Here is a 17484-nt window from a genome sequence, read left to right on the forward strand (position 1 = left end):
TGTTGGGTTCGAAAGTGATTAGGGCGTCATGTGGAAGCTTACAATTGCATATCATATGGTTGATAAATCAGATGACAAAAACTTATACTAAAAACATAATATTATTATATGGTTTAGCCAATCGGCATACATATGAAAAACTAATAAAAAGAAAATATTAAAACGTTGAGGGAAAATCTCTCCATAAACAAAACTCTTCATTGACTATATTGTGGATGTTTTTTGTGTTCTGCAATGAGAATAAGGATTTTCAATTTAAAGATCTCCAAATTTTTCCTCTAAGGAAAGAATAAACCAAATATGGAAGAAAATTATATTTTCCTTTTAGGAAAAGTTAAGCATTTATGATAATACTTTGATTTTTCTTCAAAAGAAAAATAAATTTCAAATAAGATAAGAAAATCATCGCAAAACCCTAACAATGACCTCATCATCTTTACTTCTGGTAAGACCAAATCTCTTAAGATTATCAAAACAAAATCCTACCTGATTATGAAAGAGCAATTCTGGACAAAAAGTCCACACTATGAAAAGTTGTTTTCTTGTTAGTCAAAAAACATCTCAAAGTAGAATCAAAATTATTGAGAGACACCTAAGATACAAGAGGGAATTTTTTTCCTTTCGATTATTTGGGATGCCCTATCCATGTGGGGAAGAAGAAGATTGAATATTTCTCTGGAATGATCACCAAAATTATCAGGATTTGTATATAAGATGGATATATACAAATCGCGGTTATATGTACCTCTAGAACTATAGAGGCTAAATACATAGATTTTCTCTCTGAAGTGAGCAATATGAAAATTGCTCCAGTTGGTCCACCAGTCCAAGATTTGATTACTAATGGCGCGGACGACATGGAGCTCATGGATTGGCTAGGAACAAAAGATGAGAATTCAACTGTTTTTGTCTCCTTTGGGAGTGAGTATTTCTTGTCAAAAGAAGATATGGAAGAAGTAGCTTTCGGGTTGGAGTTAAGTAATGTTAATTTCATATGGGTTGTAAGATTTCCAAAAGGGGAAGAGCAAAATCTCGAAGATGCATTACCAAAAGGTTTTCTTGAAAGAATTGGAGAAAGGGGAAGAGTTTTGGACAAATTCGCCCCACAACTAAGAATTCTAAATCATACAAGTACGGGAGGATTTATAAGTCATTGTGGTTGGAATTCAGTAATGGAAAGTATAGATTTCGGGGTTCCTATAATTGCCATGCCTATGCATCTTGATCAACCAATGAATGCTAGGTTGATCGTAGAATTGGGAGTTGCGGTGGAAATTGTTAGAGATGATGATGGGAAAATTCACAAAGGAGAAATGGCGAAAACTATTAAAAATGTCATAACAGAGAAAACAGGGGAAAATTTGAGGGGCAAAATGAGAGATATTAGCAAGAATTTAAAATGTACAAGAGGTGAAGAGATGGATGTTGCTGCTAAAGAGCTCATCAATTTTCTTAAGAACAGTGCTAAGTTGAATTAATGTCATATGTTATAATTCAATTATATTGTGTGCGAGTTGTTTCTTGTTCTAGTTGATCTTCGAAATATGATGACATTGAAATAATGAGAAAAAAATATATAGTATATTCAATCACTTATTTTACACATCTTTTAAGAAATATTTGATTAAAAGGATTTTAAAATCATTCTACTCTTATTCATGTATTTTTTTACTTGAATATTTCTAATGTCATCAAAATGCCTGGAGTTAATATCTTATAAGGTTAGTGAACTAAGAAAAATTATCTAGAAAAGTCATTGATACAAAATAAAATTTAGTGACTTTTTAAGATATTAACTCGGATGTAAGTGCAATGAAGTTTAATTCTTGTTTATCAATATTTTTTTCTTTTTTTTTTCTCTTTATGAGGTGAAGGTTTAAGTAGAATTAGAAGAATGAAAGAGATAGATAAGAATTGTTAGACAATTCCTAATACTCTATTTGTCTTAAATTATTTGTCCTTTTTTTATACGCCTCTTAAGAAATATTAATTATTATTTTTCTCTTTATGAGGTGAAGGTTCAAGGAGAAAAAGAAGCATGAAAGAAACGGATAACAATTCTAAGACAACTTCTACTACTAGGTCCGTCTTAAATTATAACTCGTATTCTTTTACACGTTTCTTAAGAAATGATCATTAGAAAGGTTTGAAAATTATTTTACTTTTATTTAGGTATTTCTTATTTGAACTAGATGAGAAATTCTAATTTCTTACTTTAAAATTAATTTTAAAATTATCTTATTTATTTTCTGAGTCAACACAATTTGTTTTCTCTTTGATAGAGTTTGAGTATGTTTGCCATGTAATTGCTCAAGAAAGATTATAGAGTCAAAATTTTGTATGTGATAATTTTTGTTATAGCTCATAGGTCTTTTAGTTAATTGAAAGAGGGCCTTTTGGTCGATAATAAGTTATTTTGAGATAATTATTCAAGATAAGTTATTTCATCATGTATGTGAGATAATTTATCTAATCACTATGATATAAATGGTAGAATAAATATTTGGGAAAATGCATAAGTACCCCCCCAGCCTATGCATTTATGGACTACCTATTACCTCAAACCAAAATACAGAATAAAATAATCATGTCTGTTATCCATGAATTATTATACCTTATACCTCACACCAAACGACTCATAAATCTTTATAACGGAAATATAATCCTAATAAACTTTAACTTTGTAATATTAATTAGGTGCAAACATTATTACATATTTTACCAGTATAATAATTTTTTATATGAAAACAAATTCTAAAATAATTAAATATTTATTGACATTGTGATACTGCTTTACTATAATCCTTTTTAATATTTTTAATTTGTTAAAATTAGTTGTGTTATATTATTATTATGCTCGTTTGTTCTTTACCTTATTATCTAGAGTGTGTTTTCATGTATCAATACAAAGATAATTTTGACATTTGATATCAGTGACGAGATTTTGTTCACTACATTTAATTTTGCTCCTCAGTTGTTAGTGTGATGGTGAGTTATCATATTCCTCTTTAAGTAACTTTTAATCTTAAAAAGATTATGTTATTTTTAAAATTTTCGTACTTAATAATATAACATGCACACAATAATTTTATTTATATATATATATTGATAGTCAGTTGTTCAATTTCTCCTATTTAATTCACAGTATTTTATTTTATTTTTGAAGGCTAGGTATTGTGTTCATTTGATGGTGCGTGAGAGCTTGGTAAATTATTTGATTTATAATGGCAAATGCAACATATTTTCTTTGACAACGACAATGCCAATTCATAAATATAGTGTAAACCAACATTAGAGAGAAGAGAAGATCAATGCATAACGTTTGACTAAATACAATATCATAGTTTTATTCTTTTAAGTTATATCAAGGATGTATCACAATACTAACTTATTGATCGTATTTTAATTTTTAACTCATAATTCAATGCGTACGGTGTAGCTACTTTTAGATGTATAATGATTAACCACTATAAGATCAGAGACGAATCTAGGATTAGAAGGCGACGGAGGCACTACTAAAGGCGGATGTGGGTTAGTCGAAGCACCGACACTTCAACGAAAATGTATGATTATAAATTAAAAAAATCTAACATAATCGAGTGTATACTTTGATATTGCTTGTTCGAATCTCACTTGAGCTTTTTTAATACCCTTAGTGTATACTTTAAGATTGCTAGTTCGAATCTCGAACTCAGGAAACACAAGTTGCTAAGAAGCACAACGACCAGGTGTTGGACCACTACACCAACTCAACTTATATGTTTTACCGTGCACATTTAATTATATAATCCTTAATTAAGAATATACACGTATATACACTGTTGACACCCAATTTTGACCCTCCCCGATAGTAATTAATTCTCAAGCTTCTTAATTTTTTTAAACGATTTAAAATAATTAGCTTTATATAATTCAAAATAGTTTCAAGGTTATGTTAAGTAATTCCCGTCTATTTTTATATTATTTGGAATGATAAATACATTTCATGTAATTTTATATATAATTAGTATATTTTATAAACATTTCGAAAATCATTTCAAAAAGACTTTAATTTTAGTAAGTATTTTATTAAATTAGTTTAGTTTAAATTGTGGTTATAATTTTGAATCATTGATTTACAATTGATTTAATTATTTTATATCGTTAAGAGTAAGAAGCTCATTAATTAATTTATATTAATTCATCTTATTTAGTTATTAGCCAAAATTCCCTAAAACCCATTTGTGATAAACTAAAATTGGGCCCTATTTGCAAATTTCAGCCAACCCAAACCAACTTTGGCCCAATTTCCTTTATGCCAATTCAATTAGCCCAACCTCAACAGCCCACCCATTTCCTTGCCCAAATTCAATTCCAACAATACCCATCAGACATACAGTGACATATACGTACAACAACACACGCGACCCCACTTCCCAAATTCATCTTCTCCACGGCAAAAACAACGCAGTACTGTTCCAGCGCCATTTCCAGCCAAGAACCGTCCTTGGGGGCGTGGGATCGAGCCACGTTCCTCGCCAAGGACATGGGAATCGATCCCAACCATCCTTCTACCCTTCCTCTTCCGGAAATGGCCAAAATTTCAGGAAAAAGTTGTCTTCCTTTAATGGTGAAAGGTTTTTTTAAAATTTGAATTTCGAATGGAGCCGATTCTCATCCGGTTTCCCCCCCAAAATCCGAACCCTAGTTTTCTTCTATATATTCCTCTTTATGCATTGTGAAAAGGGAGGAGATTTTGAGTTTGTTTAAAAAATAATAATAATATATAAGAATACATATACAAAATCAGTAGCTATCGATGACATTTTTGCTTTTTGTGGTCGCTGCTTGCAAAGCTTGCCGGAATCTCGGTGGTCTTGAAGTTGTTGCTCACTCTCTGCTCGTAGCTGTCCCGGTTCAGCTGCTCGGAAAAAGGTAATATCATTTTCCCTTTGTTAAATTCCTCTCCATTTCGTGTTTCCATTGTTTGAGGCTTTCGATTTCGATTATGTTGCTACTGTTCGCTCGCAGATTCCTTTGATGTCGATACCGAGTTGTCGTTTTAGCACCTGAATATAGTTAATTGTTATCCATCCTGCTGATAGAATGTGTTATTGATTTAGTTTAAGCTTTGTTTTGATCAAATCTTCCATGTTTAGTCTACGATTACTTACTGTTTGAATTCTTTGATGTCGCCTGCCTCAATTTCTTTGCATCTATAGTTATCATTTTTGTTTCGAATCATTTCTCTTCAAGTCGCCTCTGTTAGCTTTCCGAAGAGTATTTACTTTGCCCGTTTTGCTTTAACTTATTCATAGCCTTTTCCTCGTTTTATAATCTGATTCATGTCACAAGTAATTATAATTTTGCCGAGCCTGTGAGTCTTTAAATAGTGTTTCTTGCAAGCATATTCTTGCCCCTCCCCCTTAGTTTAAAATGTGGGTTGCATTTGTTTCACTTCTCATTCTTTGTCTTATTTTTATTTATTTAGATCGGTAGTTATATTGCCTTGGGAAATTATTGTTTTCAAGTTGAATTTGGTTGTTCATTTGCCAACAAGTCTCTGTTTCTCTTAAACGTTGGAACTAGTACTAAAATTAGCTTCCAATGACCCATTTATGCTTATGGAAAAGGTTTAGTTAATTGGTTATTGATTTGGACGTATGGTTTTAATAAGTATATAATACGGTGTTTATTAATTGTCAAGTGGTATTGTTATCAGTATGTTTTGCTCATTCATTGATTAAGTTTTAGTCCTAAGTTTCCTTTGTTACAAATATGCATTGATCTTTTTCTTTTTTGTTGTTTCATGTGATCTCGAGTGCGTTCCTCGAGCTCCACTGCCTCCCTTTCTTTTCCATTCCAAATGGGCCATTGAGGCCTAATTGCATTTCCTCGAGCCTTATTTGAATCTGAGTCCCAATGGACTGATGTATGACGCAAGGAATGTCGATCAATAGCTTGACTACAGGGGCTGGAAATCAGAAATGTGCTCTGGAAAGCTAAAAGCAGGCTGTATACAGCCGTATACACTGATATGCATGGCAAAAATACCAATATACAGGTTCAAAAAATAAAATGCAGGTTGCAGGGGTCAAAATAGACTGAATATACTCGGTATACAGTCCGATATACACAAAAACGTGCCTGAATACGACCCATATACAATGATATACCTTTGCTGTATACACAGGCGTTTGGGAGCGAAAATGGGTCCAAAAACGGCCCAGCAGCAAAATTTTTAATTAAATAGGCCCAAATTCATGTTTTGGGTCATTTTTAGTGTTAGGACAGGTTCACGAGTTTGGGTCAGAGGCCCAATTAATATTTCTTCCCTCCGCTCTTTACCTATTGTATTATTTGACTAACTTTACTTGATTATGCTTTAATTTAATTAAATTCCCATGGATAGCCATTCCAACTTTTAACACGCCCCAATTAAAATACTTGCATCTTGCTCTATATTTTTATTAGTCATGTCATTTAAACTATCCCCCTTTAGAAAATTTCCCTTTAGTTCATTTCCCCTGAAGATGAATAAAAATGATAAAAATAGTAGTAGTAATTAAAAAAAAAAAAAAAAAAATTAGTTAAAATAAATGAGTTCATTTACTTAGTTAAAACCCTTTTAAAAAAAATAAAAAAAATAATAATAAGTTAAAGTAAATGAGTTCTTTTAATTAGTTGAAGTTTTTTTTTTTTTTTTTAATTAGTTAAAACAAACGAGTTCTTTTACTTCGTTAAACTTTCAAAAAGTAGTCAAAGTCGTGAGTTCTTTACTTAGTTAATTTTCTTTAAAAAAATATATATATTAATTAAAATAAATGAATTCTTTTACTTAAGTTAAAATCTTAAAATTAGTCAAAATCATTTTGGTCAAATCGTCAGTCAACCGCGAGTTAGCGGGGCATTCCGAAGGGGCCCTTAAACACCTTTCTCGGAATGTACATTTGAACTCGAACCCTTTTTCAATTGATTTTATCTGTTTAAGTCTTTGGAAAAATCTTATATTTTTCTTGATTTTTACTAAAAATTAAGTGGCGACTCTTTCTTTTGGAAATTCGATTTCACTTAAACCATAAGTTTGATCAATTTTTCAAATATTCAGTCAGTTTCCTTTTACATATCTTTTTAAATAAAACAGACACAAAATAATTCCGAAGTGAACGAGTGCACGTGCACCCTCACCCTCAAAGGTGGGTCCGCCTCTGTATAAGATGACACGGGACTTGAGAATTCATATTGAAATCTATAGAGATAATGATCAAAAACACATTTGAATCATCATTTTTACGTAGGTTTAACACACCAACTACCAAATGTTCCCTTTTTCATTTTTCTACTAAAACTATTATCATATATGTGTTAAAACACACCTAGTTGAGTAGATAGTGATAGTTCAATCAGGGAAAAAGAAAAAAACGGATAGTTGGCTTAATCAACTTCAGATGTGTTTTAATATATAGATGGTGATAATTCATGTAAAAACTAAACAAAGTCATATTTTGAGAATGTAGAATTGTAGGATCAATTTATAAGTTGCATCCTATTTTTATTTTATTTTTCATTATTTCAATCTCCATATATTTTGAAGACAAACAAAGCACCTCACATACATACCACATTATTTGTACTTATTACTATTCCTACAAAGTTGAATTAGCTCTTCAGCAGCAGCATTCATCTCTTCCTCTCTTATAGATTTCAAATTCTTGCTGATATCTCTCACTTTGCCCCTCAAAATTTCCCCTGTTTCCCCTGTTATGACATCTTTAAGAGTTTCCGTAATTTCTCCTCTGTGAATATTCCCATCATCATCTCTAACAATTTCCATTGCGACTCCCAATTCAACTATCAACTTAGCATTTATTGGTTGATCATTATGCATAGGCATTGCTATTATAGGAACCCCAAAATCTAAACTTTCCATTACTGAATTCCATCCACAATGACTTATAAATCCTCCGGTACTCGGATGATTTAGAATTCTTGGTTGTGGTGCAAATTTGTCCAAAACTCTTCCCCTTTCTCCAATTCTTTCAAGAAAACCTTTTGGCAATACATCTTCAAGATTTTGCTCTTCACCTTTCGGAAATCTTGCAACCCATATGAAATTAACATTACTTAACTCCAACCCGAAAGCTACTTCTTCCATATCTTCTCTTGACAAGAAATACTCACTTCCAAAGCAGACAAAAACAGTTGAATTCTCATCTTTTGTTCCTAGCCAATCAATGAGCTCCATATCGTCCACGTCATTAGTGATTGGATCTTGGAATGGTGGACCAACTGGAACAACTTTCCAATTGCTTAATTCAGTGCAATAATCTAAGTATTTGGCCTCGATAGTTCTAGACGTACACATCAACATGATTTGCATATTTCCCTCAGCTAGACGATCCTCTTCATTAGGTTCTTTCTCGAACATTTCTCTCATCTTTACTTGCTCAACTTTCGGGAGATAAATAGCAGGGAAAGGGAATTCAACCCCTGGATTCTTTAGAAAGTTGAAAAAATACGAAAACAGAGCTGCACCCGAAGTTAGGATCTTGACTGCTGGAATGTTCTGTTCATTTACGACATGTTCAGCCCACGGCTGCAATATGTCGTAAATCACCAAATCAGGTTTCAGATTTTGCAAGATTTTGGAGAAGTTTGGTTTGGACATTTTCAGGGCCTTATGAAGGGTGTGATTGAGATGGGGTGGGAGACCATTGGTAGTATGGTAATGAGGAGGAAGTTCAGGCAATTCAGGTAAGTGAAGTTCGACAAAACGAATTGATTCAGAGTATTTTTCAGGGATTTTCTTGATGATGGATTCGAGATTGATTAGCGTAGAACAGAGGTAAATCAAGAATCCTCTGTCTGCGAGTTGCTTGGCTATGTTTAGAAATGGAGAAATGTGTCCATAAGCCAACCATGGAAACATGAGTACCCTCAAAGTAGCCATGATCAAAATCTTGAAAGAAGTTGATTTGTGATTCTCTATATATAGAGTGAAGTGAGAGATAGAGGACAAAACACAAGTCTAAAAGCTTTTAACAAGGATTTGACTTGTATATGCAATCCATAGATTGAATTGATATATCTTTGCCAAATAATTATTTAGCAAATAGAAGTCAAAAATAATTTATAGTTATTAGTCAAAGTATATTTTGGGAGGAAATTCTTATTAACTCACATCTCTCTTCAAATTATTTTTGAGTAAAAGATATTTAATACTGTCTTGGTCCACTTTAGTTGTCATGGTTTACTTTTTTAAAATCAAACTATAAAAACTTTGACTAACATTTTACATGTAACTTTTTATCATCATATTGATATGCAAAATATTGCAATTTATAATACTTTTCTAATAGTTTTTGAATATTTAAAATTTTTGTTTAAAATATCAAATTAATGTAATTTAATTTAACTTTGAAAATTAGTTAAATTGACTTTTGAAAAGGACAACAAGACAATTAAAAGTTGACCGAGGGAGTACGATATCTAGCTCTTCTAACCTCCAATTATTTCCCCTTGAAAATTAGTCAAATTGACTTTTGAAAAGGATAACATGACAATTAAAAGTTGGCTGAGGGAGTACGATATCTAGCTCTTCTAACCTCCAATTATTTCCCCTTGAAAATTAGTCAAATTGACTTTTGAAAAGGATAACATGACAATTAAAAGTTGGCTGAGGGAGTACGATATCTAGCTCTTCTAACCTCCAATTATTTCCCCTTGAAAATTAGTCAAATTGACTTTTGAAAAGGATAACATGACAATTAAAAGTTGGCTGAGGGAGTACGATATCTAGCTCTTCTAACCTCCAATTATTTCCCCATCGAGATTGATATTCATTTCCGTATTCATCTAATAAATAGGTATACATTTGCTTGCATTACTATTTTTATAATTTTACATTGTTATATATCGATTTATATTCATTAACAAATTTGTATACATTTGATTAAGACAAAATTAATATTCATTATCAAATGGGGAAAATATGTGGATAAGCAAACATATACTAGTTAATTAGCTAACATAGTTATAGTTTGAATTAATTACGGCTCGGAGCTTAATTTTAGCTGTAATTACATCGCCTCTCTCTCGCCTCTCGCCTCTTTTATACATATACAAATACAAATTATACATATACAATTTTATGACATATATACAAATACAATTAGTCTCTCTGCCCTCTCTCCCTTGCCTCTCTCCTCCCTATCCCAATCTCGCTCACCTCTCTCCTCCCTCCCCAGTCTCGCTCGCCAAATATTCAAATACATATGTATACCAGTTACATATATACAATTATCTGACAGATACACATATAGAATTCGCCTCTCTCCACTCGTTGCCCTCTCTCCTCCCTCTCCCAATCTCGCTGGCCAGATATGCAAATACATATGTATACCAATTACATATATATAATTATTTGACAAATATACATATACAATTTGCCTCTCTTCACTCTGTGCCCTCGCTCGCCTCTCTCCTCCCACTTACATGTAGCTACAAATCGTAATTAGAAAACTACAACTATGGAGCATAATTAAGTTATTTTTGAGTGTGTATATGTGAAAATTCCTCTTATCAAATTCAGTCAACAAAATTTTAATAGTGTACAAAATTGTCATAAATAAATAAATATAACATATAAGAACCAAAATGAATACTCTAAAAGCAAGTTAGTGTATTCAATAACTTTGGTAATTGTTCACGACCGAGTCTACACCCCAATCGAGACACGGTACAAGTGATTCGAGGCTAAACCTTGGCTTAACATATCAAAACATATCATATGGAACTAATGCGAAAGCTGAAACATATGCTTATTAAGTCTTAATAAGGACATCAATAAATTCATAATGACTGAACAACTAATATTTGAGCAAGCCTTTAGTGTCTAAACTTAAGGAAATAAGTTTACTGGGACATGACCCCCATCCACCTCAAACCAAATACACAAAGAAACTAACTAAAGTCTGACAAACAACTAATCCATGAAGTCCCCAAATGAGCACACTATTTGCACTCATTACTATTCTTACAAAGTTGAATCAGCACTTCAGCAGCAGTATCCATCTCTTCACCTCTTATAGATTTCAAATTCTTGCTGATATCTCTAACTTTGCCCCTCAAATTTTCCCCTGTTTTCCCTGTTATGACATCTTTAAGAGTTTCCGCGATTTCTCCTCTGTGAATTTTCCCATCATCATCTCTAACAATCTCTACGGCGACTCCCAATTCTACTATCAACCTAGCATTTGATGGTTGATCATACTGTATAGGCATAGCTATTATAGGAACCCCAAAATCTACACTTTCCATTACTGAATTCCAACCACAATGACTTATAAATCCTCCCGTACTTGGATGATTTAGAATTCTTGGCTGTGGTGCAAATTTGTCCAAAACTCTTCCCCTTTCTCCAATTCTTTCAAGAAAACCCTTTGGCAATGCATCTTCAAGATTTTGGTCTTCCCCTTTTGGAAATCTTGCAACCCATATGAAATTAACATTACTTAACTCCAACCCGAAAGCTACTTCTTCCATATCTTCTTTTGACAAGAAATACTCACTCCCAAAGGAGACAAAAACAGTTGAATTCTCATCTTTTGTTCCTAGCCAATTCATGAGCTCCTTGTCGTCCGCGTTGTTAATGATTGGATCTTGGACTGGTGGACCAACAGGAACAACCTTCCAATTGATCAATTCAGTGCAATGATCAATGTATTTGGCCTCTATAGTTCTAGAGGTACTCATCAGCATGATTTGAATATTTCCATCCACTAAACGATCCTCGAAATCTTTAGCAAACATTTTTTCTTGTTCAATTTTGCTGAGATTAATCGCGGGGAATGGGAATACAGCCTCTGGTTTCTTCACTAAGTAAAAAAGATATGAAAACACGGCTGCACCAAAAGTTATGAGCTTGACAGCTGGAATGTTCTGTTCATTCGCGACGTGTTCAGCCCATTGCTGCAACATGTCATAAATCACCAAATCAGGTTTCAGATTTTGCAAGATTTTCGAGAAGTTTGGTTTGGACATTTCCAGGGCCTTATGAAGGGTGTGATTAAGATGGGGCGGGAGACCATTAGTCGTATGGTAATGAGGAGGAAGTTCGGGTAATTCTGGTAAGTGAAGTTCGATAAGCTGAATCGAATCAGCATACTTTTCAGGGATTTTCTTGATGGTGGATTTGAGATTTATTGGCGTAGAACAAAGGTAAATCAAGAATCCCCTGTCCGCGAGTTTCTTGGCTATGTTTAGAAATGGAGAAATGTGTCCATAAGCCAACCAAGGAAACATGAGTACCCTCAAAAGTAGCCATGATCAAAGTATTGAAAGACACTAAATTTGTGATTCTAAATGAGAGATGGGCTCTTTTGGTGGAATTGGATGCCTTATTTATAAGAGATAGAATTGACATAATTAGATTGAAAATTGATATGTTTTTGCCAAATAATTATTTGGCAAATGAAAGTCAAAAGAATTGACATTTAAGAGTCAAAGTGAGGAAATTCCTATTACTCACATTTTTCTTCAATTTTTTTTTTTAAAATAGTAAAAAATATTTAATAAAGAATTATATCTCTCTTTAAAAGTAGCAAAAGATATTTAATTAAGAATATTTTGACACTATATACAAATTATTTTCCCCATCTATTTCGCATTTTCTAGAAGGTATGATGAAAAATTCGATACATATTCACTTAACAAATTTGTATACATTTGTTTGCATTAGTATTCATTAATTTGTATTTATTAAATAGATTTGCATCGGATACATTCACTTATGTTCATTAAGAAATTGGTATACATTTGTTTGTATTAGTATCTTTCTAATACTAGAGCTGTCAAAATGGATTTGGCCCGCTAGGTCGGTCCAACCCAACCCTTGAATTAAGTGAGGTTGAGCCTAATTTTTTTGGCCCATTTAGGAATGAGGTTTTTTAGCCCAGCCTCATTAGGCCCGCTAGCCTCGTAGGCCCAACCTACAAGCCTCAGAGGCAGGCCCGTGGGATGTGAATATTTAAAAATATTGTTTATATATATTTTTAGTAGTGTTTTATTTGTAAAGATTTTATCAATAAATATTTATTTATTTTTTAAAATCAAGTCTTTTGCAAATCTTTTACATTTTAAACCATGAGCCCACTAAAGTTTCTTTATTGCCCAAACCCATTACTCTATGAGGATTTTGAATTTTGATTCATTTTATTATAAGTATATAACCGTATAAATTCTCTTTGTCTTTTAGCTTAGAAACATAGGTATACATTAGTCCATATACATCTAATAAATTTGTATGCATTTGTTTTAAGTCGAAATTGGTATCCATTAGTTTGTAGTCATCTAAAAAAATGTGTATACGTTTGTTTAAATCGAGGTTCATATTCATTGGTCCGTATTCATCTAATAGGTATATGTTTGCTTGCATGACCAATTTTATAATTTCACATTGTTATCTATCGGTTCGTATTCAGTAACAAAGTTGTATATATTTGATTGAGACAAAATAAATATTCATTATCAAATTTAATCAACGAAATTTAGTATTTTACAAAAATGTCATAAATAAATAAATCATATAAGTACCAAAATAATAATTCTCTAAAAGCAAATTAGTTTATTCTATAACTTTGGTAGTAGAGGGGAAGAAAAGGATAACTTATTCAGGTTGGACAAAAATTAACCACTACAAAAAACAAATGATATGGACTTGAGAATTCATATCGAAAGTTAAAGAAATAATGGTCAAACATATATTTGAACTATCATTTTTTCGCGAGTTTCACATTCTAACTATTACATATTCACTTATCCTATCTGAAATATTATCGGTCATCTATTTTTTTATTTGAATTATCACCATATATATAGATTTTGAAGACAAACAAAAGCACCTCACATACAATATTATTTTGTTAATAGAATCACAACATTCCACATTATTTGCACTTATTACAGTTCCTACAAAGTTGAATTAGCTCTTGAGCAGTTGCATCCATCTCTTCATCTCTTACTGATTTCAAATTCTTGCTGATATCTCTCACTTGAGCCCTCAATTTTTCCCCTGTTTCCCCTGTTATGACACCTTTAAGAATTTCCGCAATTTCTCCTTTGTGAATTTTGCCATCATCATCTCTTACAATCTCCACAGCGACTCCCAATTCTACAATCAACCTCGCATTCATTGGTTGTTCAAGATGCATAGGCATGGCAATTATAGGAACCCCGAAATCTATACTTTCCATTACTGAATTCCAACCACAATGACTTATAAATCCTCCCGTACTCGGATGATTTAGAATTCTTGGTTGTGGTGCAAATTTGTCCAAAACTCTTCCCCTTTCTCCAATTCTTTCAAGAAAACCTTTTGGCAATGCATCTTCAAGATTTCGCTCTTCCCCTTTTGGAAATCTTGCAACCCATATGAAATTAACATTACTTAGCTCCAACCCGAAAGCTACCTCTTCCATATCTTCTTTTGACAAGAAATACTCACTCCCAAAGGAGACAAAAACAGTTGAATCCTCATCTTTTGTTCCTAGCCAATCTATAAGCTCCATATCGTCCGCGTCATCAGTGATCGAATCTTGGACTGGTGGACCAACTGGAATAACCTTCAAATTGAGGAATTCAGTGCAATAATCTATGTATTTGGCCTCTATAATTCTAGAGGTACTCATCAACATGATTTGTCTATTTCCATCAGCTTGACGATCCCCATCATCAGGTTCTATCTGTTTAGCACATTTTAATGTTTCATTCATTTTTACTTGTTCACTTTTCCTGAGATAAATTTCAGGGAATGGGAATACATCCCCTGGTTTATTCAGTGATATTGTAAAATACGAAAACACAGTTGCACCCGAAGTTAGGAGCTTAACTGCTGGAATGTTGTGTTCATTCGCGACACGTTCAGCCCATTGCTGCAATATGTCATAAATCACCAAATCAGGTTTCAGATTTTGCAAGATTTTTGAGAAGTTTGGTTTGGACATTTTTAGGGCTTTTTGAAGGGTGCTATGGAGATGGGGTGGGAGATCATTGGTAGTATGGTAATGAGGAGGAAGTTCGGGTAATTCTGGCAAGTGAAGTTCGACAAGCTGAATCGAATCAGCATACTTTTCAGGGATTTTCTTGCTGGCATATTTGAGATTTATGGGCGTAGAACAGAGGTAAATCAAGAATTCCCTATCCGCGAGTTTCTTGGCTACGTTTAGAAATGGAGAGATGTGTCCATAAGCCAAAAATGGGAACATCAGTACCCTCAAAGTACTAAGAGGCTCTGTAACTTGTTTAGCCATGATCAAAATCTTGAAATGGTATACTAAATTCTTGAAATGAAAGAAGGGTGAGAAATGAGAGATGGTTTCTCTATGGAGTTGGCTTGCTTATTTATTAAAGGGAAAAGACTCAAATATGTATCGAACTTTGAGAAAATGTTCATCTATGACATTCGTTAAAAAATTGTCTCATCTATGTCATTTTTGTTTGAGAAAAGGCTCATCCTTGTCATTATTTGTTAACTAAAATGACATAGATGAGCTTTTTTCTCAAAGTTCAATGACATAGTTGAGTCATTTCCCTTTTAAAAATGATTTAATTAATGACATAAACAAATCATAACAAACCATGTATACGGAATAAATTTGCAACATCAGATTTATTTTCAGTTAACAAATAATGGCGTAGATGAATTTTATCTCAAATGAAAATGACATAAATGAATCAAACTTTTAATCAATGGCACAAATGGGCTTTTTTTCTTAAAGTTTGATGATACATTTGAAAAGAAAAGTGCTAAATAGCCAGAAAATTTAAAAAAACTACTATAATATTTTTTTTTATTTTAAAACAAATTGATCTTTTTTTCATTTTTTAGTTAAAAACTATTAAAGTTAAAAAAAAAAATATTTAAAATGATAAAATAGCATAGGTAAAATATTCTGGCCAAAAAAAATTTTCCATTTGAAAAATTTTCCTGGACAAAAGGGAATCATCTACACAAATACGTTACAACTTTTACATTAAAAGCTCATCGAAAAATACACATTACTCAATTCCCCAAAAAGTGATGACAACAATGTAGGTGAAAAAAAGAAAACCTAGGACTTTCTATAAATGATCACATTACTCCCACCGTCCAACAAAAACTATAAGTAAACTATTCCCTCCGTTTCATTCTATATGTCATCCATTTCTATAAATAGCTGGACCATAATATTTGTCATTTTATAAAATTTATGCATAAATTACCATATTTTGCCTATTATATCTTTGATAGAATAGTTAATTAAATTTTGTCATTTATTAATAAAGTTGACGTAAGAAAACATTAAAAAAGGGTAGAAGGGTAAATTTACATCATTTTTTAATGCAAGTGCAAAGTAAAAAGGTGACATATAAAATGGGACGAAGGGAGTATATTATCCTTTGAATATAATAAATATAATGTCTTGAAAAGTGTAATAGGAAAATGACTATAATTAATGATAAAAGTAAATTATGAATTAAGTGTAAATTATCCATTGATTTCATAAAGTGGACAAGTACTGTTGGATATCCTAAAATAGTATAGTGAATAACTATTGTTGGACGGAGGTATAATGTCCGTCCAACAAGAGTTGTCCACTATACTATTTTGGTATGTCATCGAAAGTTCATCGAAAAATACACAATATATGATTATTATATTCATATTTTAGTTTGACTAAAAATAATAAGATAGAAGGATGATCGTCTTGTGGAAGTGGATTTAAAAAGGAGCTCATAAGATTGTTCATTAATTTTATATTTTGTTCCTTATTTTTTTTCTACTAGTTCTGGATACGTGCGTTGCACGTGTAATCAATAATAATCCTTCGCAAGAACAATTAAATTATAAGTCAGTTTTTTGACAACATTATTATCCATAAATTGTGAAGACTTAATTATCATGTAGTTGGAATAAAATAAAATAATGGCATATCACTAAATTATTGAACAATTATAAAGGAGGTGATAGTTGTCGCATGCCTTTGATCTTGGATTGGATAGAAGACGAGGTTAAAATTTGTGAAGATAGAATGCTCTTAGTCTAATAGAACTTAGAGTTATGTATTAGAGATCCAAAATCAATAGATGATTCTTCTCATTCCTTTATGACTTATTTGCATATCGTAAATTAAATATTATTGAATTAATCCCTCTTTTAAAGGTATCCAACATAGAGAAGTCAAAAGGCAAATTATAGAGGCAAGATCATTTCTAAGAAATGATCATTATCAACAAATTAGAGATATTGTTGACACCTAATTTTGACCCTCCGCGATAAGAATTAATTTGTGAGCTTCTTAAATTCCAAACGATTTGAAATAATTGACCTTATAAAATTCAAAATATTTTCAAGTTAGTTTTATGTGATTTTGTCACTTTTTGGAACTTTTAAATAATATATATATATATATATTATTAATTAGCATATTTTATAAATATTTGAAAATCATCTCAAAAAGATTTTGT

The 17484-nt window shown here is 32.1% G+C and overlaps 4 protein-coding genes across 4 annotated transcripts; 1 reads left to right on the top strand and 3 right to left on the bottom strand.

Moving 5' to 3' along the window:
• Positions 1-797: 797 nt before the first annotated feature.
• On the top strand, positions 798-1478 carry LOC107059142 (beta-D-glucosyl crocetin beta-1,6-glucosyltransferase-like). Its single transcript, XM_015305576.1, has one exon. The coding sequence runs from the start codon at positions 798-800 to the stop codon at positions 1476-1478; it is 681 nt and encodes a 226-aa protein (XP_015161062.1).
• A 6125-nt stretch (positions 1479-7603) lies between these two features.
• LOC102605297 (beta-D-glucosyl crocetin beta-1,6-glucosyltransferase-like) lies at positions 7604-8929 on the bottom strand. Its single transcript, XM_006367619.1, has one exon. The coding sequence runs from the start codon at positions 8927-8929 to the stop codon at positions 7604-7606; it is 1326 nt and encodes a 441-aa protein (XP_006367681.1).
• A 1991-nt stretch (positions 8930-10920) lies between these two features.
• LOC102605629 (beta-D-glucosyl crocetin beta-1,6-glucosyltransferase-like) lies at positions 10921-13159 on the bottom strand. Its single transcript, XM_006367620.2, has 2 exons — positions 13113-13159; positions 10921-12289 (listed from the first exon to the last, which is right to left on the bottom strand). The coding sequence occupies exons 1-2, from the start codon at positions 13157-13159 to the stop codon at positions 10993-10995; spliced, it is 1344 nt and encodes a 447-aa protein (XP_006367682.1). The 3' UTR covers positions 10921-10992.
• Positions 13160-13925: 766 nt separating this feature from the next.
• LOC102605964 (beta-D-glucosyl crocetin beta-1,6-glucosyltransferase-like) lies at positions 13926-15319 on the bottom strand. The gene has a single exon (XM_006367621.2). The coding sequence runs from the start codon at positions 15285-15287 to the stop codon at positions 13926-13928; it is 1362 nt and encodes a 453-aa protein (XP_006367683.1). The 5' UTR covers positions 15288-15319.
• Positions 15320-17484: the final 2165 nt, after the last annotated feature.

Source organism: Solanum tuberosum, unplaced genomic scaffold (genome assembly GCF_000226075.1).
Source record: "Solanum tuberosum cultivar DM 1-3 516 R44 unplaced genomic scaffold, SolTub_3.0 scf00850, whole genome shotgun sequence".
NCBI lineage: Eukaryota > Viridiplantae > Streptophyta > Magnoliopsida > Solanales > Solanaceae > Solanum > Solanum tuberosum.